The sequence below is a fragment of the Nyctibius grandis genome, chromosome 9 (assembly GCF_013368605.1).
Source record: "Nyctibius grandis isolate bNycGra1 chromosome 9, bNycGra1.pri, whole genome shotgun sequence".
In the NCBI taxonomy this organism is placed as follows: domain Eukaryota; kingdom Metazoa; phylum Chordata; class Aves; order Nyctibiiformes; family Nyctibiidae; genus Nyctibius; species Nyctibius grandis.
The window spans coordinates 11,523,491-11,547,751 of NC_090666.1; the positions used below are offsets into that span (position 1 = coordinate 11,523,491).

At 46.5% G+C, this 24,261-nt stretch overlaps 1 protein-coding gene across 1 annotated transcript; it reads left to right on the forward strand.

Annotated features, from left to right (window-relative positions):
- The first annotated feature begins 14,759 nt into the window (after positions 1-14,759).
- Positions 14,760-15,840, forward strand: NEUROD1 (neuronal differentiation 1). Its single transcript, XM_068408012.1, is given in 2 exon segments — positions 14,760-15,407; positions 15,409-15,840. Coding segments are annotated over 2 exon segments (1,080 nt in total).
- Positions 15,841-24,261: the final 8,421 nt, after the last annotated feature.

Genomic DNA, 24,261 nt, shown 5'->3' on the forward strand with positions numbered 1-24,261 from the left:
GAAATGTGCTAGTCAGTATTTCATGTCCTCCTAATCCTACCTGTAACTGTAACGGCAACCCCATAAGAGGGAACACAAGACTTACCTGGAAATTAAGAATAAAGGCATTCAAATCTCTTCCTATGTGATTGTCTTGGAGGACCTCTGAAGTCACCACAAGAAACTGCTGCTGAGATCTGATTTTCCTAAACTTGACCTGAACTGCCCTGTTGCCCAGATAGTTTGAATAAGACCATTAAACGTCTTCAGATCTACCTTTTCCTTACCTCAGGGAGCCTTATCACATATAACAGGAAAGATGCCTCCAAATTATCTTGTCCAAACCACAAACTGAGCTGTAGCTGTCAGCCTACAAGAGCTTAAACACCTATGGCTCCTCCAAGTTTAACAACCAGGCATTCATATACGACTGTACCAACCTCATGGCTTGGCAAAATCCAGCAGAAAAATCTGCTTCTGCAATACTTATTTTCCCATATTCGAAACTTAACCTTAACCTCAAACCCTCCTTTAGATTTATGAAACCTCAAATTTTACAAATAAAGCGTTTATTAGGGCCAGTTCACTGCTTATCTCTGAGAAACTTACTAAACACAGGAGGAAAACATGTCCCTGCCCTCAAACCTTGCTTTCCAAACTCGCTTTGTGCTCGGCTTTCACAGGTTTCAAACCGCCCCCGCACCCAGGTGTCCGCATTGTCTATGATGTTCTGCATTGATCGACGCGGCGTGCTGCGCTGCCCGGGAGAGGCTGAGGCACTCCCCAGGCAGAGGGAAACCACTTTTTCAGCGTCCAGGCGGCATTTCTGACCGGCGGCTCTCCCCGGGGGTCGCGGGGTTCGGGGCGGGCTCAGCCAGGCTGCCGGCGGGTCTCCCCGGTGCCCGGGAGATGGAGCTGCGCGCCCGGCCATGCCCGCGGCTCCGCGCCCGCCGCCGCCCGCACCCCGCCGGCGCTCGGGTCCGCTCCCGGAGGCGCGGTCACTAACAGCCAGGAGCCCGCATTCAAACCTACTGCAGTTATCTAGACCCTAATCTGACTGCTTTACGTCGGCTTATTACTTTATAGTAATTAGTTGCGCTACAGACTGACAGCTATAGATCTACAACCTGTCCAGGTCCCATCCGTTCCAGCCAGTAGCAGAGCTGAGCTCCCACCAGAAGCAAAGCAGCAGATGAATAATACTGAAAATACCATTTTTTAGTTGATAATGATCTGAAAAAGAAAGGGAAATTTAGCAAGGGAAACGGATGCCATACAGTTCTCATGTGATGATAGCAAAAAAACAAAATGTGATATTCAAATATGAGGAAAACAGCCCAAATTCATCCCACAACATATTGAGACTGATTTTTTCAAGAGGCATGCTATATTAAATGCAAGCTGTTAAAGTCATTTACTAAGCTAAACGTTCAGGTGCAACACCATAACTAAACATTAAAATTGTATGCAAAAATAATCTTAAAATATCAGTTGGAAAATGAAAGCTAAATTTTAAAAAATATAAAAGTGTTTCACTAAGGCATATGTGAATTAAGATCATTTAAATGAAGCCAGAAGAAAACTAGAAGATGCCTTCCTGGAGCACAGAAAAAAACCCAAACAAGAATAGGTAATGTGTAAGAAATGAATAACAGATGGACTAACTGAAAGATTGTGCTTAATGTAATTAACATTAGCACTTACTGGTAACGGTTAATGGTCCTATACTATCACACATCCCAAAACAAAGCCTGATCAGAGATGCATCAAAAGACATGAAGTGAACCCTGAGGCTTAAGTGCCATTTGGATCATGTTGAAGATGTTTTCATCAGTCTTCATCAGAAGCTACAGCTATTGGAGAGAGAGGAACAAGTTTCCATCTTGTAATCTCTATGTTTTCTGTAATAACTACCCTTTTCCACCAAAACATGATATATGGTTAATTTCTTCTTGTCTGTCTCTAACTGCTACTGACTCTGAAGGATCTACACCCCCTCAGATGTCATTCAATAGCAGGAACCTATCTGAAATCACTGCTTTGCATTTTAAGACAGGAATCTGCTTTTACAGAAATTCAGCACGAAGCCAAAGAAATCTTTAATACTTATCAGATATGACTTTAAAAGGTGAAAATATTCATGTCACTAGAAAATCGTGTGTTTCCATATGAAGTTGCAGAATTGCCTTTTTTTCAGTCAGAAGTACAGCTCTATTCAAAGTGACTTGATTGTTCAGTCAGAAAACAGCAATTATAAATAATAGTTCCCAGCAAACCCCTTTTTGCTCATAAGGTCTTGTATTTGAAAGCTTAGCAGTGTTGTAGTTTCATAAGAGGACTGACTCAAGAAAATGGCGACACGCTTGTAGGCAGTAGGTGAACTAAGATGCCATACACTAGGTACAATGGTTGGTTGACTTTTAGTCTTTTCATCATCGTGCTTGAGAATAAAATGAAAAAAAAAAAGAGAGAACAGTCTTTCCTAAAAGCAAATGTTATCCAGGAGAGGCACCTTTTGAATTCTTTTATATTCACAAACTCAAAGGCAGTTTGTGAATCTGAGTTTTCCTCTTCCTAGTGCCTATCTGTAGGACAGGTACTTTCAGTGCCATCTTCTGGTAGGCATGGTCATCAGAAGACCGTGGCACCGAAGCTGATGTAGAGGTGAGAAAAAGAAAAGTCAACATAGATATTTCTTTCTGGCAAATTATGATTCACAATGACACAATCACAATATGCAGATTATTTTTCTGCATATGATTTGTATTGTTTATACTACACATTGTTATCCTTCAAGACATATACCTATACATATATGAATTTACTTATAAACAAATTAATGGAGCACATGGAGCATTGCTATTTCATGTCTAGAATATGTGAGAAAGATTTTAATTCAAACAAATGCAAATGTGAAAATAGATTTTTAAGGGGAGTTAGCTTGCTTATTTTCACCATCTAATAAATATTTGCTCTACTTCATACACAATAAAAGGACATCCCCATCTTCTTTGCCAGAGAAAACAGACATTTTTTGCAAAGGAGAAGAGAAGAGGGCCTTTATCATCACTTTATTTGCTGACTTTACAGCAGCCTCTCTGTGCCATCGTCAAATATATATGTGCTGTATATGTATATGTTCATATACTCCTTCAAGTATATGAACTGAGGACAGAGGTGGAGAGAAGGAGAAACTTGTGCTCAGATATTATTGCAATTCTAGAGCAGAACCGAGCATCCATAGGCAGAATCCTGGTCCCGTGTATGGATAGCACGGTCCCGGATGACAAACAGAGGAGACCATTCAGGAGACGCTGACGCTACTGCTGTGAGCTTCGATGGCCCTGCAGACCACGGAGTACAGTGGTACCTCTCTGCACATTTTAATTGTGCAAGGCAACTGGCAGCTGGTATAAATTGGAGGCATTCTTCATCTTCTCTAATTTATTCGGAAAGTTGATTGGGAATGCAGTAGGTAAATGAGCACAGAAATGGCTTTAAGTTACCTTGTTTCATTACCTCCCCCACTCCTCCCACTCATCTGCACAGCACTGCCCTCATCGCCATTCATCTCCCCACCACAGCACTAATACGCCTAAGTGCACTTCTGTACAGGTGCTCCACTTCTTTTCTATTGCCTGTATGAAGCAAGATATTTGATTAAATCTATTTTTTTCATTTCATTTCATATTCTAATACCTATATTTCATTGAAGGCTTCTTTTCAGTCTCTTGTAAACTATCTTACATCATGGTCAACAATATTATCTCCAATTCACATCTTAATGCAAAGAAATGAAGATGTGTTGTCTTGCAGTTAATTAGAAACGAAACAAAAAAAAAGCTTAAGTTCACTGTGTTTAACATGTTTACTTAACAATTCTGGGCATTTAAAGAAAAGATTCATTTATAGAAAAGATTCATAGAAAATATTAGAATTTGTAAAAAGGTTGTTAGAAACAAGCCCCTGATGGCTGAAAGTGATCGCATATTGATCATGTTGGCTGCACCTTGCGAAGGAGGAGTTACAGAATCACAGAATCACAGAATTGTCTTGGTTGGAAAGGACCTTTAAGATCATCAAGTCCAACCATTAACCTAACACTGCCAACTCCACCACTAAACAATATCCTTAAACAATATCCCTAAGCACTACATCCACTTGTCTTTTAAATACCTCCAGGGATGGTGACACCACCACTTCCCTGGGCAGCCTTTTCCACTGCTTGATAACTCTTTCTGTGAAGGAAAGTTAGCTGCAGAGATGCAAGAAGTCCTGTGTCACTAACGATGGATCCTGAACGCCACCTTCTGTGAGTCTGATATTGACTCTTGCATGTTTCTTCACAAATAGCACTTAGTGAATCTTTTTACAGAATCCCCTCCAACCTAGTGTGAAAGACCATCAGCATCTTGCTGGATATTTTCTTCCCCATGCGGCTTGCTAGTTTCGTTTCTGACTAAAACAATGCTGTTACCCAGATGAATGAAAGCTAGCACCTCTTCAAACTGAAAATGTAGATCTAAGCAGCCTTGTGCGTCTGTTCTTCAGACTGAACTGGCATAGGTGGCACATGAGGGTGAACCTGGAGTGAGGAGAAAACACATTGCAGAAGGACAGTGCAGTGGGTAGGATGACATGGGCTTAAGCCACCCAGGGAGACTTCAGCTTTGCTGAAGACGTCTCAGGGATCAGTTGTTCAGAGATCCAAACTAGGATAGGCAGGAATTCCCTTCTGCCACTGCCTTATTCCTACAAAGCTAAAAACAAGAAGGGCAGAAAAACAGAATAACACATTGTTCCTATACTGGACCAGATCAAAGGTTCACCTGCCTGCAAATCATGTTTTCAGCAGGTCCATCCTGGATGGTTTAGCAAGGAGGAGAAAATGGTGCAGTTCCACCAGACATGGTGGCTCAATGCAGTACCTCACTGCAACAGAAAAAGCGAGAGTCTCCTCCCACTCCCTTTTCCCCTCTCTCCATGTCTCTATTCTGCTCCTGGCTGCACATTCCTGCCCCTTACCCTGCACTTAGGAAGGTGTTTGTCAGGTCTTCCCTGAGACAATGTAACCTGTTCAGTGACAAGTTTTCTAAACTGAGTCTCACAGGCACCAGATCTGGTGCAGGAGATGGAGCACATTACACCAACAAAAGCAAAGGGAAGAGAGAAATAGAAAAGAAGGCAGAGGGAATGAGCCCTCCTGCCTTGAGCAGCAGCAAGCTGTTACATTTATCTGACTGCACATGAAAAGGCAGCAAAACTGAAGTGTTTATCTGTTTCAAAAGCTTCATGAGATAATGCCCTGCTTCTGGCTCTGTAGACTTGAGAGCCAGAAAACGTGCAAGCAATCACACTAGTTTTACTGAGATCCCTCATGTGCTTGACATAAAGCACGCACCAACATTGTCACGTTTGGGCTCATTTTCTCAGAACTAAGTCCTTAATCAAAGGGTGGGAATAGAACAGTGCTGCCGACGGACGGCCAGACCGGCTCTGCAGCACTGCTGCTCCCAGTTCACAGCTCTTATACGTGTTTGTTCACATCAGCTATTGAATGAGCTGCCCCAAAATGTCAACAGATAATTTGAAATCAAGGCGATCCAAGAAACTTATAACTGCTTGTGAATATATTGAAGAAGAAATGGACTATAAACAACCTTTGAACTTGATTATATGCCTGACACTAACTGAAATTGCCAAGGGTCTGCAATTATATCTATATTTTATCCTTTTCAAGAATAATTTATTATAGAAATACAAATTTCTCAGAGGCAGAGATTCTTGCTATTGTGAACCTTGAACCTGTAGTTAAAAAAAAAAACAAATCAGCTGACAGTTCCTTTGGATTCTGGAGGGATTTTTTTTTTAAATGAGGTTTCTCCCTCTAAATTAAAATCAACATGGACAACTTTAAATTAATTTTGAAAGGAATATGTAGGCCTTCTCTTTACTGATAGCTTTGCAGAGCACCAGTCTACCTAGAGATGACATGGATACAGAAGAACTACAGATGATAGTTTGAAATAGATTTTTAAAAAATACATCTGAATGGTATGCTCTATAGTTCTGCTTCCACCAACAATTTCAGTGAATTTTAAAAGACACTAGGTCTCATTCTCCATTGCCCTGCTGTTTGTTTTGAGGTTTTCTGTGTTGCCAAAAGATTTTGCCAAATACCACAGAATGAAATGTCGGGATAAATGCATAGAAATGCAAAAAGCATAGATTTGTTCTCCACAGCTTTATATTTCTTATTGTCAAATACAGCTCTGCAAGCCACCTGAAGAGTGATCAGGTGAGAATTCTCCACTCCTGTCAGGAGAGCAGGTTTAACATCTCCTTTCAACAGTGACTGTGCTCTGCAAAACAGTGGAGAGGAGGGTTATTTATGTGTTCTCGTACAAGTGAACATAAACAAGTGGATGCTCTAGCAAACTGAGAACAGACTACTAACAAAGGGCCAGATGCTCTTATCCTCTAACAAGGGTGAAGAGGGACAAAATGAGTAAATATTTATATTATCATACTTGCATGTAACTGGAGCTCAGTTGTGGAGGAAACAATGATTTACCGGCATGTCCCTCCTCTCTTGGGAATCCACATAAACCCAGCAAAGGTTCAGCAGTGAGAAAAAAATTCCGACAGAAGGACTAAGCCAGATGAGAGAGCTACAGGTTTTCAGGACGTACTTTTCTCTGGGCTCGGAAGATGACTACTAAAGAGCAATGTTTTCCTGGGCAAGAGTCACCACAGATGAACACGAAAGGCCTATCTGGGCACATGAGAGAAGTGTATATGCCTCATGGCACTTAGCTTCAGCCCCAGCACCTCAGAAATCTTCTCTCATAGAGCCTTGGGCTAAAGCTCTGCGTTCAGGACCTCTCCCTGCAAGATGACTCCAGCCAGAACATCCTTAGCTATTGCGTCACTGGCTGCTCATGCCACAACGCCATTAAGGCCAGCCTTCCTCCAAATGGCACCTGGCAGGCTACGGTGCGTAGATCATTCCTCATCTACTGTTTTTTTTCCAGCTTGTCTGCCCTTCTCCCACAATTAAAGTCAGTGGCCATCAGTTCTCCTACACTGAGCACCTGAACAAGGCCTGCAAGCCTTGGACCCTGCAAGTGCTTGGACCCTTGCGTCTTCCCTACTGAAAGATCACAGAGAGTTAATTTTGCATAAGAACTTAGAATAAAATATTTTGTATTTCAGACATATTTTTGATCCTAATGCAAGCTTGCCTTTGAGAGTCCTTGGAATGTGATTGCAGGCTATTTATGTCTATGTTGTGCTTGGTCTTCATCCTAGGGCCTTAATATGTCCATAACTCATTTAGGTGAATGTTAAGATTGTCCCCAGCCAATGGAGGGCAATCGAACTACACTCTCTGCAGGAACTGAGAGAAGAACAAAGATGCTTTTTGGATGACAAGATATCATCTCTTCAGTGCATCTCTGGAGTGAAAGAAGGCAAAAAAAGTGTGTATCTGGTGCTCGTCCTGTCCTTTGTGGGTTAGAGGTTGAGGCACCGCCTTGAGACACAGAGAAAGAGCACACCATGTGTCAGTGGAGTGTTGGGGAATGCACACTCATAGCTGGGATGGTTAACAGCCCAGGAGTATCTCTGAAAAGCAGTCACATGTGACAACACATGCTCTTGGTCATTTCTTACACTATTGTGAAATACCAGTGGCAATCATGGGGGTAAACCGGCAGTGATGACCGGAATGGAAGAGGAAGGCAAGCACTCAAAATGTGGTGCTGTATATAATGAAGAATATCCCCATATACACTTAAAATGCTTAGCAAGACTTTCAGTTGACTAGTTTTGTTCTACAGCTGTAGACGTTACATTGTACTGTGATGGGGAAATGATTCTCCATCATGCCCAGCTCACTGTGGAGCACTTGAAGCACAGATCCAGGTGTGAACTCACTCCAAGAGGTAAAAACAAAGCCGCATTATGTAATAAGATTTAATGATTATTTGAATCTCTTTTTCCATCCCTGTGGATCATTGATTTAACCTTCCTTGTTTTGTTCTCGGGATACTGCTAGAACAAGTAACCATGTTCTGAAATTAATCAGCATCATTTTCTGTACAACCCTGTAAGAGCATTTGGACTTTTGCTTTCTCTCTTCAATAAAGGAACACTAACAGAACCAATATCTTTGCTAGGAACTGCAAGATGTTTGCAAAAAATGTTCAGATTGCGTGGCCATAGGGAACAAACATGTAAGCTATTATGTGCATAGCCTGGGGTTCAACCGTTATTTTCTCTCAGAGGAAAACAAAAGCAGACCTTTTAAAGCCACCACTAAGGAGATTTCTATTTAGGGAATATGCAATAACTCATATTGAGACAAGATTTTAATCTCAGCAAAGCTTTGGATAATCTGCTGGCACCTGTGTTTGCTGCTCTTCCACCCCACTGCACGGCTTAGATTGAGGGCCAAAGGCCAGATCCTGCAAGTTTGTTTGTAGCAGCCGTCCTGCTTATGAGTGAGAGTCTTGGCAGGAGAGAGGCAAAGGTTTTTCAGGATCTGCACCCGAAAGTGTCATCTGTGAGGAAATGACATCCGTGTTGTCGTCTTCTATATTCTTTTGGAGCCTCTTATTCTTTTTGCCGAGTACTGCGCTAGTCAACGTTATTTGTTGTGGTACATATCATACCGATATATTATGCTGACTTGTTTGAGGAAAAGGTGTGAAGTATAGACAACTCTGTCCGAGGGAGACAGGTAGAAAGGTATCATCTAGAATGATTTTTAGAAGAATTGGGAAGGGATTTTCAGATGTAGCTCTAAGCTACTGGACACATCAGCCTGTGTGTTCTCTGGAGATATTTTTATAGTAGTTTCATGATACGAGCAAGCAGGGGTGTTTTTGGGACTATGTAGATACCATTACAGATACTGTGGAGTCTTCTTGTTGCTGAGGCCTCTGTACCTAAGATCTGAACTCCAGTTAACAAGTGCCATATTTGTAAGAGTTCAGTCTCTGAAGCTCAAGGAAAGAGAACGAAATGTAAAAAAAAAAAAAAGGTTTTATGCATGATAATTTAGGCATGCAGTGAATGGTGCTGTAAAAGGAGATCATGTGGCTGGGCACAGGAAAGAAAAGAAAAAAAATACGTCTCATTTATCTTACATAGGTTTCATCCCCTTAAAAATGAGCATTATTCATTTGAAAGGGTTAAAAACAACATCAGATTTCTCTCCTTCTTTGATTCTGTGATTCATGCTTCCCATTTTAAAGCCTACACCCTGTGAAGAGGAGTGCATTACCAAGGAAAGGAAAGAGGCTTGCCAGGGACAGAAGGTAATTTCCCGTAGCAGGTGCGTACAGCAGGTGGTACGCAGTGTACCTGCAACGAAAAGGTAGATTTAGGCTAAGGTTTTATTTAATATGGAGAACTTATTGCATCCTGAGCCACTACTGGGGATGTGCCAAAAATCGTGTCTGCAGCATGATTTATTACGTGAAAATACCACCGAACTAATCAGTGGAGTTACTAATTAATACAAATCTGCATTTTTGCATAAGCAATTAGTGCAAAGAGAGTGCAATGAAAGAGGAAGTTTGACTCATTTAATCTCAGTGTCTATTCAAGCGGAAAGACCCACTAGGGCAAGGCACTAGGATCTACATTTGGATTTTTTTTTCCCTTTTGATTAGTTAAAGGAACTAAAAGGTCAAATTATCAATATTTAATTCAAATGGAAATGCATTTGTTCAAGAGGAAAGAAAGCACTTTATTTAAACAAGGTGGGACTCTGGGGGTAAATGCCTGGATCAAAAATAATTAGGTTTTGCCGTTATAACAGCATCTAAATCCCGTCTGATAAGAATACTTTTTCCTAATAACAGAGGTGGTTTGACACTGATAGCAAAGACTGCTGATGTTATTTAAACTCTAGCTCGGGCGGTAGCTGGCCTACCAATACCATTTAGACATTTGCTTTAATGGTACGTACTTCTCTGATTTGTTTTTTTTTAATCAATTTGAATTATATTTTAAATCTATTGTGATTTCATAATTGTGTGCACTTGACTAAAAGAGTAATTTAAAAAGCTGATAATTAAACCTTGGTGGTGATGTCTTTTCCATTAACTAAATAGAAGTTTACATTTATAGAATTAAATCGACAACAGCATTTATCTAACGGGGAAAGGCTCAATAAAATTAATACACTGAGTCTTAAGGGGAAAAAAAGAGCAGAAAATGCACCTTAATCATTCGTACCGATTCCGAGCCCAGCTGTACACGTACCCTAGAGAGTAGCTTGGGCGATACAGGCGCACCCCAGCACAAAACCGGTACCAGCGCGGTATTTCAAAGCGTTGTGGTCCCCCGGCGGTCTCTGAGCCAAGGCAGCCGGAGCCAGCGGACCCTCGCTGGGAGCGTTCCGGGCAGCAGGCGGTGCGGTGCCCGCTCCTCCCGTCGCCCGCTCTCGCCTCAGCGCTGGCAGAGGGGCGAGCGGGGCAGCCCCGCGATGGGGCCGGGCGGGCAAACCCGGGCTGGCCCTTCCCGAGCCCGGCTCCCGGCCCCTGCGCCGCGGTGAGGTGGGACGGAGGGGCCGTGCCGAGCGGGGCTGGGGGGACAGGGGGAGCGAGCAGGGACACTTCGTCTCCTTTCTTTTTTTTCTTTTTTATTTATTTAGGATAACGCTCGGGCTTTGTGTGGGTGCCTCGTGGGAGAGGGAGGGAGCCGTAATGGTGACAGCGAAACGAGAGAGCCCGAACAGCCCGCGCTGCCCAGGCAGTAAATCACTCGCTAAATTAGGAGCGCGGCTTCCTCTCTCCAATAGCTTTGAGCTATTTGGGGAGGCATCCTTTTCCCGCACTCTCGCAGGTGCAATATGAATCAATTATCTTAATTAAGATAATGCCGCAAACCCAAGAGATTTCCTCGGGCGCGGATTTCGCGCTCCGGACAACTGTAAAGCGTTTCCACAGCGCTGCTTCCCCCCCTCACAACAAAACCCCCCTCCCGCCCGGCCGGGATAGGGCTCAGCCCCGGCGGCGCCCCGCGGAGGGGCTGCGCTCCCCGCCCCCGCCCGCCCCTCCGGGCCCCAGCCGGCCCCGGCGCTCCCCCTCCTGCCAGGGCCGGGCGGCGGCAGATGAGGCGGGAGCCGGCGGGGCGGGGGCGGCGGGCGGCGGGCCGGGCCCCGGCTTTGTTGGGACGCGTGCGGTTCGCGTGCCGCGCCGCGGGGGGGAGAGGGGAGGGAGGCAGGGCGGGGGGGAGAGGGAGGAAAGAAGAAAAAGAAAGAAAAAGAAAGAAAAAGAAAAAGAAAAAGAAAAAGAAAAAGAAAAAGAAAAAGAAAAAGAAAAAGAAAAAGAAAAAGAAAAAGAAAAAGAGGATTCGGGAGGAAAAATAAGCACAAGCCGAATTAGAAGCCAGATGGAGAAGGAGGAGTCTGTAGGTCAGGGGGAAAAAAGAGACGCTTGGAGAGATAAAATCACGGGGCTGCGGGAAGCGGAAAGGCAGGGCAGGTGGGAAACCGGAGCCACGGAGGCAGGAGACGGCCCGAGCGGGGAAGGCAGAGCCGGCTGCCTGGGAGATCGGGAAGAGACGCGGTGCCCGAGCAGCGAGAGGAGCGGGAAGGACGAAGCCGGCGCGGCAGAGCCCCGCCGCACCCGGAGCGCAGCGCCCGTCCTCCGCCCCGACGGGCTGCACCGAGCAGTGCCCGTACCTGCCGGCCCGGCTCCTCACGGCCACGCGTGTCCCCTCGCCCAGAGCCGCCGGGGGCGGAACCAGCCCCCCGCGCCGGGCTCGGCGGCTGTAAGCCCGTCTGTCCGCCTGCCTGCCTCTTCATTTGTCTATCTACTCATCTGCCTATCGACAGTTCGTTGACTTTATTTCGTTCTCGGGGAAGCTGACTGTACCGAACACACTCGGGGGCACACGGGCATCCCAAAGCTCCCGCCGCTCCCCGGGATCCACCTTTCTGCCAGTGCCCTCCTCCCGGTGTTTTTTGCCTCGTGTTTCCCCAGCGCCCCCGACGCCGGGTGTATTCCCAGTCCGTCCCATCCAAACGCGGGTGACACTTTCCAGCAGCCGAGACATGGCTGTCCCCGTCCCAGCCCTCTCCCGCGCCCTCAGAACCTGTTCAAACCTCACCGCTTCCAGCAGCGCGGCAGCCTCCGCAGCGCCCCGTTAACGAGGTCGCGCTCCCGAGGGGGCGGCCGGCCCGGCGAGGCGCCCAGCCCAGCCTCCCGGCACACGGTCACCCTCCCGGCCCCTGCCTCGGGGGCACCTTTGCGGGCAGAGAGGGGCTCGCCACGGGCAAGGGCTGCCGTTCGGTGAGCTGGCACCGCGCTTCCCTCCCGGTCGTGCCCCAGGGAAGGGCCGCAGCCGCCGGTGACCTGAGCGTGCCCCGCTCCAGCCCAGCTCGTCCGACCCGGCGGCACACGGAGAACCGGCCAGCTTCGAAATAACAAAACGCAGCCGGTTGTCCTTCGTATTTGATCACCGAGAAGGCAAACATCCCCCGGAGTCCCCTCCTGCCGCCCCGCCAGCCCCAGGGCTATGTAGGTCACGAACAGGAGAGAAACGTTTTAAAAATAACCCGACCTGGAAAAATATCTTTCGAATCTGCCTGCGCAGGGCGGGATGATTGGTTTCGCATTTACAAGCGCACGAGGCAAAATAAATTGTAATTTTTTCTTTTATTGATTACATCTCGGGATAACGCGTGCCGGTAGCAAAGCTCCCCGTGTTATCGCCCAAGGGGGAGATCTCCCTCGTTAAAGCGCGCCTCTAAAATTTGGCGGCGTTTGCAAACTCCGCCGATGCGTTTAAAGACTTTAAAGCCACCGCTCAGCATCTTTCTTTCAAACTCCCCGTTAACCGGCGGTATTTCCAAAAAAAAAACCCCGGGGAAACCGAATCAGCTTTTCCTCCGGACGGCAGGACACACCGAGGGGCACAGCAGCCCTGGGACGCCGTTTCCCTCAGCACCGGAGAAAGCCACGGGGAGGAGGCGGGGGTGTGGGGCTGTGTGGCGGCGGGAAGGACGGGGACAGGGAGGCTCCGAGGGTTAGAGGCGCCCGTTAGAGATGCTAAGGGGGGGGGGGGGGGGGAGGCGGCGGGGACCCGCGGAGGCGGCGCACCGGAACAATGGGAACAATGCGGATCCGCGGGGAAAGCGGGCTCCCCCTCCGGCGGCGACGGGGCGGGCGCGGTGCGGAGCGGAGGGGGAAGGGGGGGGGGGGCTACCGCCCGGTGACAGATGGCGGCACCCGGTGGGCCACAAAGGGCGTGGCGGCTCAACGGGCGGGCGCGCGGCCGCATACAAATAAGGGGTGTCACGTGGTGCGTGTATGGGGGAGCAGCACCGCCGCGCCTGACGTGAGCGGCCATATGGCGCGTGCCGCCGGGCGGGGCGGGGCGCAGGCGCGTTGGGCGGTGGCGGTCGTCGCGTTACCCAGGTCCCGGTGCCGGCCCCCCGCCCCGCCGCGCATCCTCCGTCCCGCTATATAACGGGGGATCCCGGCGCTGTGCAACCTCGGGAAAAAGAGAAAAAAAAAAACACGCGGCGCTCTCGCACGGAGAGCTGCGCCGGGGGTATGAGACCGTCACCGCGCAGGAGAGGCTGAGCGACGGAGGTAACGGGAACCCGGGTCCGCTTCCCCCCCCCTTCCGGCGGGAAACGGGTTGGCATCGGCTACCGGGGTGGGAGAGGAGCCTGCGGGGTCGGGACGAGCGGGGATCTGCCTCTACCGGAGCAGCTTCTGTTTATGTTGTTGCTTGCGGTCCTGGGAACCGGCGATCGTTCCTGCCGGTGCGTGCAGACAGCTGTGTGCGCGCACACCTGTATCCATCCATACACTCGCACATATATATATACACACATATATGTATACATTATATATATATATATGTAATGTGTATGTGCTTCCATACACACACTTACATGTATGTAGATGTATATGTGCGTCCATACACACATATAAATATGTATATGTGCGTCCGTCTATACACAGACCTATTATATGTGTATAGGTGCTTCCACCTATGTACCTCCTAACTTCCAGCTCCCTCTCCTGCGCGGCGGGCGGCCGCCGCGGTACCCTCGCAGGCTGCGCCCCGGCGGGCGGACGGCATTGTTCCTCCCCGGTCTGCCCGGTGCGACCCCTCACGAAAGACCCCCACGGAGAGCAGGGGCACGATGCCCGTCTGCGGCGGAGGGGTTAACAGAGACGGAAAGCCGGGGCCGGTCCCGCACCTGTTACCGCGGGCGGGTTACCGCTCGCCACCCCGCCGCGGGCAGCCAGCGGCAATCCTGGGGACGGCGGCGGGACCGGGGAGCCTCGCCGGGAGCGGCTGAGCAGCGCCGGTCGGAACGGTGCGGGAGCCCCGCGCAAGGCGGCGGCGAAGGGGAGCTGCGGAGAGCGGCGGGGACAGGCGTCACGGGCAGCCAGCCGTCCCCGTGGGTGTGGGTGTCCCGTGCCCCCCCGCCTTTGCCCCTCTGCGAGTCGACAAATATGGGGTCTTGGTCTGTCCCCGTCGTGCCGCTCGGGCTGCCTCCCGCACACGTAATCTGCTTATATTCCCCGCTAATATCAGCGAGTTACATAACGGCATTTGAACATATGTCAACTTAATTATAAGGCAGGACCGCGGAGACAATTAGAAGTTTGCGCTGGCACCGTGGGGAAGCCGGGGCTTCCCTGGGGAGGGGGGCGCGGGCGGGTCGCTGCGCGGGGCCGCGGCCGCCGGTCTGGGTGCTGATACGGCTCTTTTCTTTCTCCTCCGCGACGCAGAGGCTCACCATGACCAAGTCGTACAGCGAGAGCGGGCTGATGGGCGAGCCCCAGCCCCAGAGGCCCCCGAGCTGGGCGGACGAGTGCCTCAGCTCCCAGGACGAGGAGCACGAGGTGGACAAGAAGGAGGAGGAGCTGGAGGGTCTGCACGGCGAGGCCGAGGAGGACTCGCTGCGGAACGGCGAGGAGGAGGACGAGGAGGACGACTTGGACGAAGAGGAGGAAGAAGAGGAGGAGGAGGACGACGACGACCAGAAGCCCAAGAGGCGGGGCCCCAAGAAGAAGAAGATGACCAAGGCACGCATGGAGCGGTTCAAGCTGCGGCGCATGAAGGCCAACGCCCGGGAGCGCAACCGCATGCATGGCCTGAACGCGGCCCTGGACAACCTGCGGAAGGTGGTGCCCTGCTACTCCAAGACGCAGAAGCTCTCCAAGATCGAGACCCTGCGCCTGGCCAAGAACTACATCTGGGCGCTCTCCGAGATTCTGCGCTCGGGCAAGAGCCCGGACCTGGTCTCCTTCGTGCAGACCCTCTGCAAGGGCCTCTCGCAGCCCACCACCAACCTGGTGGCCGGCTGCCTGCAGCTCAACCCGCGGACTTTCCTCCCCGAGCAGAGCCCGGAGGTGCCGCCCCACGTGGCGGCGGCGGGGGGGGCCCTTCCCGGCGCACCCCTACCCCTACCAGTCGCCCGGGCTGCCCAGCCCGCCCTACGGCACCATGGACAGCTCCCACCTCTTCCACCTCAAGCCGCCGCACGCCTACGGCGCCGCGCTCGAGCCCTTCTTCGAGGGCGGCCTGGCCGAGGGCGCCAGCCCCGCCTTCGACGGGCCGCTCAGCCCGCCCCTCAGCGTCAACGGCAACTTCTCCTTCAAGCACGAGCCGCCCGCCGACTTCGACAAGAGCTACGCCTTCACCATGCACTACCCCGCCGCCGCCGCCGCGCTGGCCGCCGCGCCCGCCCACGCCGCCATCTTCCCGGCCGCCGCCTCCCGCTGCGAGATCCCGGTCGACGGCCTGGCGCCCTACGAGGGCCACCCCCACCACGAGCGGGTCCTGGGCGCCCAGCTCAACGCCATCTTCCACGACTGAGCCTCCCGCCCGCGGGGGAGGAGAGGGGAGGGCAGGGGAAGAGCCGAGCCCGGCCGCCCGCCCGCCCGCCGGCGGCCACCGCCTTGTTTACAGGGGGCAGCCCGGCGCGTCCCGCCGCTCCCTTCGGGGGCCGCCGCGTTCCCGCTCACCTTCTGTCTTGCTTCTGCCCCTCGGCGCGACGCTGTAAATCTGGGGTAGGGGCACTGGGATCGCGTCAATTACCTGATCGGGATAACAAAATCACAAGCAATAATTAGGATCTATGCAATTTTTAAACTAGCGATGGGCCAATTACAAAATATATATGAAATCTCTATTTTTCAACCAACGTTTTACTACTTGTTACCTTTCCCATGCTGAATTATTTTGTTGTGATTTTGTACAGAATTTTTAATGACTTTTTATAATGTGAATTTCCTATTTTAAACCATGCAGCTTCATCAATTTTTATACTTATTGGAAAGGTAGAATTATATCTAATTTATACAAAATAATTTAACTAATTTAAACCAGCAGAAAAGTGCTTGGAGAAGTTATGTTGCCTTAGCACTTCTTTCCGTTCAAATAGTTGAAGAAGAAAAAAAAAATGCACAATCCGGGCAATTTCTTTCCCATGAAAGTCTTTCTTTTTAAAAAAAAAATTCTTTTTTTTTTTTTTTTTTCTTTCCCCCCCTACAACACGAACCAGATCCCCTAGGTCTTGAGAAGATATAAGAACGAGAGACTTATTTTCTATTAAAACATATCAATTCAACACATTACTTGCACAAACTTGTATATAAAGATTATAAGCAAATGCCAACACCCTTTTTAAATTGAAAGCTGCTTGACTATCACATACAATTTGCACTGTTTCTTTTTAGTCTTTGAATCCCTTTGGCATTCCGTGGGTTTTTTTTGAACAGAACTTGAAGATGTTAATGTTTCAAGGCGATATAAATGCATGATTTTATACATGTTCACACAATCCGTGGTTGTCATATGCTCATCTTATAAATCGGAACCTAAAACTAATCAGGTTGTTAAAGTCGGGCTATATACCTATTGTAGTCGATTAGTACGGTAGCTTGAAACAAATTCAAACCATTTAATCCGTAATTAGAACAATAGCTATTGCATGTACAATGCAGTCCAGAATAAGTGCTGTTTGAAATGTAACGCTGGTTCAACTGGAATCAATCTGTACTGTAATTTTGTTTGTAATCCTGTATATTATGGTGTAATGCACACTGGGATTTTAGAGAAACATCCATCCTTTGGCAACAACATAGTATTGAACATTTGGTCGAATGTTGCATTTCTCCTTAAATGTGATTCTTATTTTTTTTTCTTAGTGTAAGTAATTCCTATGGGATTATTGTTTTATTCGGATAGCTCACGAAAGGTGCAACACTTATTATTTGTAGAATAAAATTGGACTAAAAAAAGGACACGGATTCTTTACTGACCTTGGGGGGTTCCAGGGGAAGGGGGGCCGGATTACGTTCGTTTGTTTACAGCGAAAGTGGCTATTTGCAATGCTGATTTGTTGAATTAGGGAAACGGGGACAGAAACGCGGCTCTCCTGGGACCTGCGGCTGTCGGTGCGGGCTGCGCCCCGCACCCGCGGCCCACGGGCGTAGAGGCCCGGCCCGGCGGCTGCCGCCCGCGGGTCTCCCCTGTGCGGCCGCGGAGGCGTCCCCCAGCCCGCCTCGTCCTGCGGTACCGACGGGGTTCCCCGCGACCGGCCGGGACCGGCACACCGGGAAAATGCCGTTTCGGCCCCGGCTATTTAATCTTCGCTGATTATTCTGGGGTTTAAGAAACCCGGAGACACAACCTGCGGGAGAGCAATTCCCCTAATGGCCAGGAACAATTAGCAACAGGTCTTTGCCTCCGACCCTCAGACACAGATTCAAGAGGTTCCCTAAAATACCTTATACGAAGCCTGTCACAAAGCGGAGGTATTTAGTAAGTATTTCACTTAAACCCAGAAAAAAATGAACGGGCTCTCTTGTGCGTGAGGGCATTTTTTCACGGGATATCAAGCTAAGGACGGCTATTTTAAAGGTGTTTATAGCTACGGAAATCTAACGCGTAAGCGTTGCACACCTGTATTGGTACTGCAGCACCCTCACAGCCAGGCTTTCATGTTAAAAACATGCTGAAAATTAACTGCGACGCCGGCTGATGCATTTTGCAGTATCTCCCTGTGTTTTGCCCGAGCACACAGCTCCGTAGTCCAAAACTGTTGCTGCATCAGGAAAGTAAGAAAGCAAAAGGCAACTTTTCAAGCACCCGATTAATCTTTCCCAGTCAGTGGCAACACAGCTAAATATGCCCTAGATAACCCTAGGTGGGGAAATGAATGACAATTTTTCAGGTAAAATTGAAAAAGCTGACCCAGGCTTGCTCGCCTTTTGGTTATGCACTGCCTTCTTAAACATAAGGATTCTTCTAGTCAGTCAAGGGGCAACTCACATGCCACCATCTTTTATTCAAAGGCAGGCACAGATGTTCCTTCTGCAGGGAGGTTTTAATTTATGAAAATGATATTGTTTATGCATGAATGCACTCTGCATAACATACAGTACTTCCATCTGATGAGAGAAATACCATAGAACCAGTGCCAATGTCAGGAACATATTCTGCAAATTTAGTTGCTTAAATGTTTAATGAATATTTGGAAGGCATTTCCAAGCCACCAGAAACCTTTTCAATTACCTTTTCTTTTTCCACAGTTAATAACAAAATCCAACTCCTCTAGCCAATGCAATTTACTTAGAAGATCTACATAGGCTATCTGAATGTTTGCTACTGTGATACTTTAGAGAAAATAATATTTTAATGTTATGAGCAACCTAATAAGGAAAATTAATTAGGCATTTTGGTACCTAGAGGCTCCATTTCACAAATCACTTGTTGTGAATTTTGTTATTTCAGTTGGTTTAGGGCTTTTCCCCCCCCCATTCTTATAAAACATCGGAGATCTTTTTTTCTTCTTTCCCCCTTTGCTGCTGCTTCTGATGCCTCCATGATATTTATTTTTTCTTACTGTTAATATCAAGCCAAATCTTGAAATCTCTGCTCATGACTCCCATAGGAAGGTCTATCAAGGTCTCTTTCAAAGGAAAGAATTACTCACAGTGTTCCTCTGCAATGAGCATATCGCTAATTAACTAAGGCTATAGCAAGATTATCCAACTTCCGCATGCGGAGGAAACTCTGGGGTTGAGTCATACCCACACACATAGTGGGTCAGCCAGCAGAGGCCTAGGACTCTATTTTTATTGCTTGTTGGGACCAGTGGCCTTTCCCTTCTTCTTTATGCCATACTTCTGACAGCAGAAATTGTTCTGCCACCAGTGCATGCTTGAGGAGACCCCGGTGAAACCTCTTCAGGTACAGTGCATGAGTAACACACACAACTTGCAGCTTTTCCCTTCTTGGTTTTCTGAAGAAACAGAAGAGAGTTTGGAGGTTGCAGACTCATCATTGCCTGCAATACAGCTGAGGCCCAGCTATGATGGAGGGGTCTGAAATGGTGGAATTCCAGGTTACATCCACAGGGTGTCCAAGAGGCTGAAGCCTCAAGTTTTACCTAGCCCAAATGAAAAATGTGACTTAACATCATCAGACTTTGGCCCAGTGCCTTGAAGACGACTCCCCAGGTAAAGGGAAATAGATTTGAAGAGAACCAAGATTCCTGAATTCACCAGAAGAAAATAAGCATTGCTTTCGCCAGAAGATACTGTTTCAGAATTTCAATAAAGTAATATTAAAAAGCAACACACAATCCCAGAGGCAATAGGATTAACAGAAATAATTCTAAACAAAGTCTTGAGAGAAAGTAAGACAAACCTTTCCTACCATCTGTAACAGTAAAAATTCTTGCAATTATTTCAGTATTGTAACTGATAAAAACAGCATCCACCATGACCCGAACAATTGCTTTTGACATATTAAAAATTAGTCTCCTTTTTTTTAAAAAAAAGGAAACAAAACACAGTACTTCTGTACAAAGAACCATTTTGTCAATGGCTATAAGCCATTTTGTCAAACGGCTATAGAAATTACAGAGTTAAATTTGAGTTCTCTTGCTTATATATATAGTATCTAAAGATAAAAAACAAACAAACAAAACCCACTCAGTCCTCACTGATTCCTGTCAAGGAAGAACTCACAGAAATTAAAACTTGGAGTTCTGCCTGGTGCTGTATCAAGGAAAATATGCAGAAATTAGTCTTTTTTCTTATTGACCAAGACAGGTTGTACTGTAATTATTTCACAAATTAGAAATGGTCTACACTCTTTCGTTAGCTGAAAATCCCGTATTACAAAAAGCCTTGAAAAACATAGTACATGAATACGTGTTGAAACAGTGAGCTGAAGATCTACAAATAGACTGTTCTTTAAATATGTACATAAGTGCTTTTTAAATAATTCATATATGTATTTAACAAACTGTCAGAAGCTATGCAATACAAAATTAAAACTGACAATGCTCTCAAAGCATTCTCTTAAGTATTTAGGTTGCCTACAGGGTATGTAAAACACAGAATATCAGCCTTGGCTTTCAGTTTCCTAGCTTGTAGTAGTTTGCAGCATAGAGTTAACTGCATTTTGTAGGAAATAAAAGAGGCAACTAAGATTTACACTATTTGTCAACATTTTGGTGAAAGAACAACAGAAAACAAGATTCAGAGTAAAACTATTACCTTAAAAAGATAGTATATCAATCTTAATGCAAAGAAAAAACAAGATGTCTTCTGGTCAACACATTCTCATTTTATATTCCTTCCCGTTATCACATTCCCTCTATTTCCCTCTATTTTGAATAAAATTAGTTTCAGCTCCTGGTGCATGTAGGAATGACTTCAACTTCAGACTCCATTCTTGATGCTTCTTATTCCTGAATAATAATTTCACTCATTCTTGTTCTCCTCTTTGCAGAGATTGGTCCATTTCCACAACTTCAGACCTCCTTTTCTTTAACTGCTCCTCCTTCTCTCTCTTTTTAAAATGTTTTCCTTCTCCTTTTCAGATATATAGAAAGATGTATAGTAATAGTAATGCTCGCTTCTATAGACTATTAGTGCCATTTTTCTTCAGAATAATTTATGATTTCACTTATTGTATAAAAAGTTTGGTGTTCTGCATAATGTCTCTTCTTTGAAGAGGAGGACAAACAGTACAACAGGGATGAATTAATATTGAGAACTATAAAAGATTATTTTCTAGAGTAGCAATGTAAGAGGGGAACATACTTAGTAGAGCTAATATTTGGGAATGAACAGCTGAAGTATAACTGACTACACACTAAACCTTCATTGTATAAACAGACACTGTAGCCAGAAAAACATACAAGCCAAGGGTATGCTGCCAATTTCAAAATTCAGATTTCTCCAGAAGCAAATCTCTATTTGCCACTGAAACAAGCCAGCTACCAGAAATGTCCAGTTGAATCCTCCAATTTGGACATAAGGTATTTTCCCCACAGCATCCCCTCATCTCTTCTTGTCTTAATTCCTGTTCCTTACCTTCAGCATCACATTATCCACGAATCAAAAACCGGCCTTCCCATTTCTTGCCTATTCACCTCATTGCATTTTTCTACACATTTTTCTCAAGGGGAGAGGATTTATTTTCTTTTTATTATTTTTTTTTTTAATTTTTTTTTTATGCTTTACCCGCTTGCCCTCCCTCAGTAAACACTAGCTGAACTTCCCTCACTTGCTATTTCTGCCAGAGGTTGTCCTACCTCTTCTCTTCCTTCACAGGGTTCTTGGGGAAAAGACTTCTGAGAACCCCACTACTTCTTAGCATCTAGACAGCAATAGATGATTTCCTTCATCCAGAGAGAAACACTGTTAGTCAAGGAGAGGTTAACTCATCTCCTCATTTCCTACTATCTCTTGTCCAGGCCCATAAGATGCTCCCCTCTCCTAATTCAGCTGCCTGTGCGCAAGGCCAGCACCCTGGCATGGAGCAACATCTCCTCCAGGTCCAGACTGCTGAGAACAACCTCTAAGAACCCACAGTGAGGATCTCCCCTCCCTCACTCAAGAACTGTGTTTAAGAAGAGGCTCTCACCCCTAGTATCTACCTTCATGATACTGCAGCCATACCTGTACCTGGCTGTATCATGACCCTCCCCACAGACTTGATATCCTTGCTTGACCTTGGACCTGCCTTAGCAGTATAGACTTCCTAGCAGCTGGGCTAACACTAACACTGGTTCCTGTCACCAGACCCAACCCTGACCTGCTGACTCTGCTTTTCAGCTTGGTGTTGGACCTACCTCATTGCAATGGGTTTGTCTAATAGCTGGACTCTCAGCTGAACTTGGCTACACACAGCTCTGCTCACCTTGGTCAAGTATATGGGGCCCTACCTAACTAGTGGTCACTCTCAGCTCTATTCCCTTTATAGAACAGCCTACCCTTACTGCTCCTTGCTACTCCTCTTGAGTGTTTCTGGCTGCTAGCACCCTGAGGGCACTTCTGAGCCTTAAAAACCCTGACCAGCCTCACCTGCAATCCGCCCACCAACTCCACCCAAGGGCCTGGAGCTCTATTTAAGCTCAGCCTGGGGCTATTAGTTCTTCCTTTAGAGATGCTGTGGGATGGTAGTCTCCAGTTCATCCGTAGCCCTGATCTGGCTATGATACCTGCTAATCTAGATCTGCAAACTGATGTCCTGGCCTGGCCTTAGCCCTGCCTCATTGCTGTGAACATGCCTGATGATTTGGATTCTTGGGTGATCCTAGCACCCTCCCACAGGCTACCTTGCTCAGGTACCACCAGGTAGGTCCTGGCCAGAAAGGCCCCTGCCTTGCTCGCCCTGGGGTCCCCCTTTGCTGGTCCTTGGCTCTTAGGGAGCAGCTGGCCCTTGCTGTGCTCTGACAATGGCTTTGCTTCCCTTCCTGGTGTGTCGCCCCCTGCTGTCTTTTTGCCCCTTATACTTTACTTGAGCTATTTGCTCAAAACAAACAAAAAATATTAAGACAATTTCTAAGGTGACTCCAATGGCTCTCTAAGTAAGTAAAATGGAGTAATAGAGTAACCTGTGATTCAAACTATAAAACACAGCACAAAACTGTTCTGTGGACTCTGTTCTATGTCTTTTTTTTTTATTCCTGGTGAGCTGTAAGAATGCACACTTTCCATACTTATCACTAGAAAGAGACTAGCTATGTCATGTAGGGAACTGCTGATGAACTAGATGTCCTTGTGCACTGTGTATTTGGTCACTCTTAAATTGAAGGAGGTATATTAAATTCAAAGAGTTACTTTATGTAGGTTCAGTGCTCTATGCTGTTTGGCTGCTGACTATACAATTCCTGCTACACATTTACTCTGTCTTGTGTCTCACTTTTTTCTCTAATTGGGAACATCACACCAGATACTACATGGGATCATTAATACACACAACCCTTCTTACAAGAAAGGACAAGGAAGTTCTATGTGTAAGAGTTCCAGATATAGTCTGGAAAACCGATAAAATGATATTGCTGGACTATTCCATATTTTTTCCAAATTCAATGTACAAAGATGAAAGTTATGATATTTTTAAAAAGTGTATTAGAGTACACTTGCTAAGAATATTATTTCTTTTTCCTCCAGGAAAAAGTGTCTGTCTCAGACTTACAAAGGATTGTGGGGGTTGAGGATTTGTGAACAGACTTGTATGTTCCTCCTATGTTTTTTGTTACTATATACAGTTCTCTTACTATTTTGTGTTTTTTATCTATCATCTACTACATTTTAGTATTTTAACAGTTAGTGATTTAATACTCCTTTCAAGTAACGTCAATAAAAGGGTGTTAGAAGTTTTAACGACATCAGTTGAAAGGTATTACAAGTCTCCTAGGAACCTAATAGTCTTCCACTGATGGTACTGAAAATAGTATTATTTTATGGTTCTAAGACAGTTATCAGCTTATCCTTTCCTGTACCTTATGAGAAATTATCTGGTGACAATATATAACATACATAGATGCGATAGGCTAATAAATGGTCCCAGAAAAAAATACAAATGACTGCAGGGGGTTATAAAGGGCATACAGCCTCAAAATTGATACAACTATATCCAGTTTCATGTTGTGCTTTATCTTCTGGTTAATGATTTAGCTTTCCTTTTGAATGACATCCATGCAAACACATTAAACATCACCGATGCCAAATAACAGACACAAGTTTAATCGGTTCATCTACTGTTGCACCAGAATGATAAACTGGTAAGGCAAGCTTGCTTGTTTGGCTTGCAGTTTTTCCTGCCTTGCCCCTCAGATATCTTTAGGCCAAAAAAATGTATTTTGCACAAAACTTCCATAGTTTACACATAATTTCAATTGTTTACACTTTATTGTATCTGATTACTCTACAGTCAAGGTATTTATATCCCAACAAAGAAGATCTAAGGAACAAAAAATATTGACAC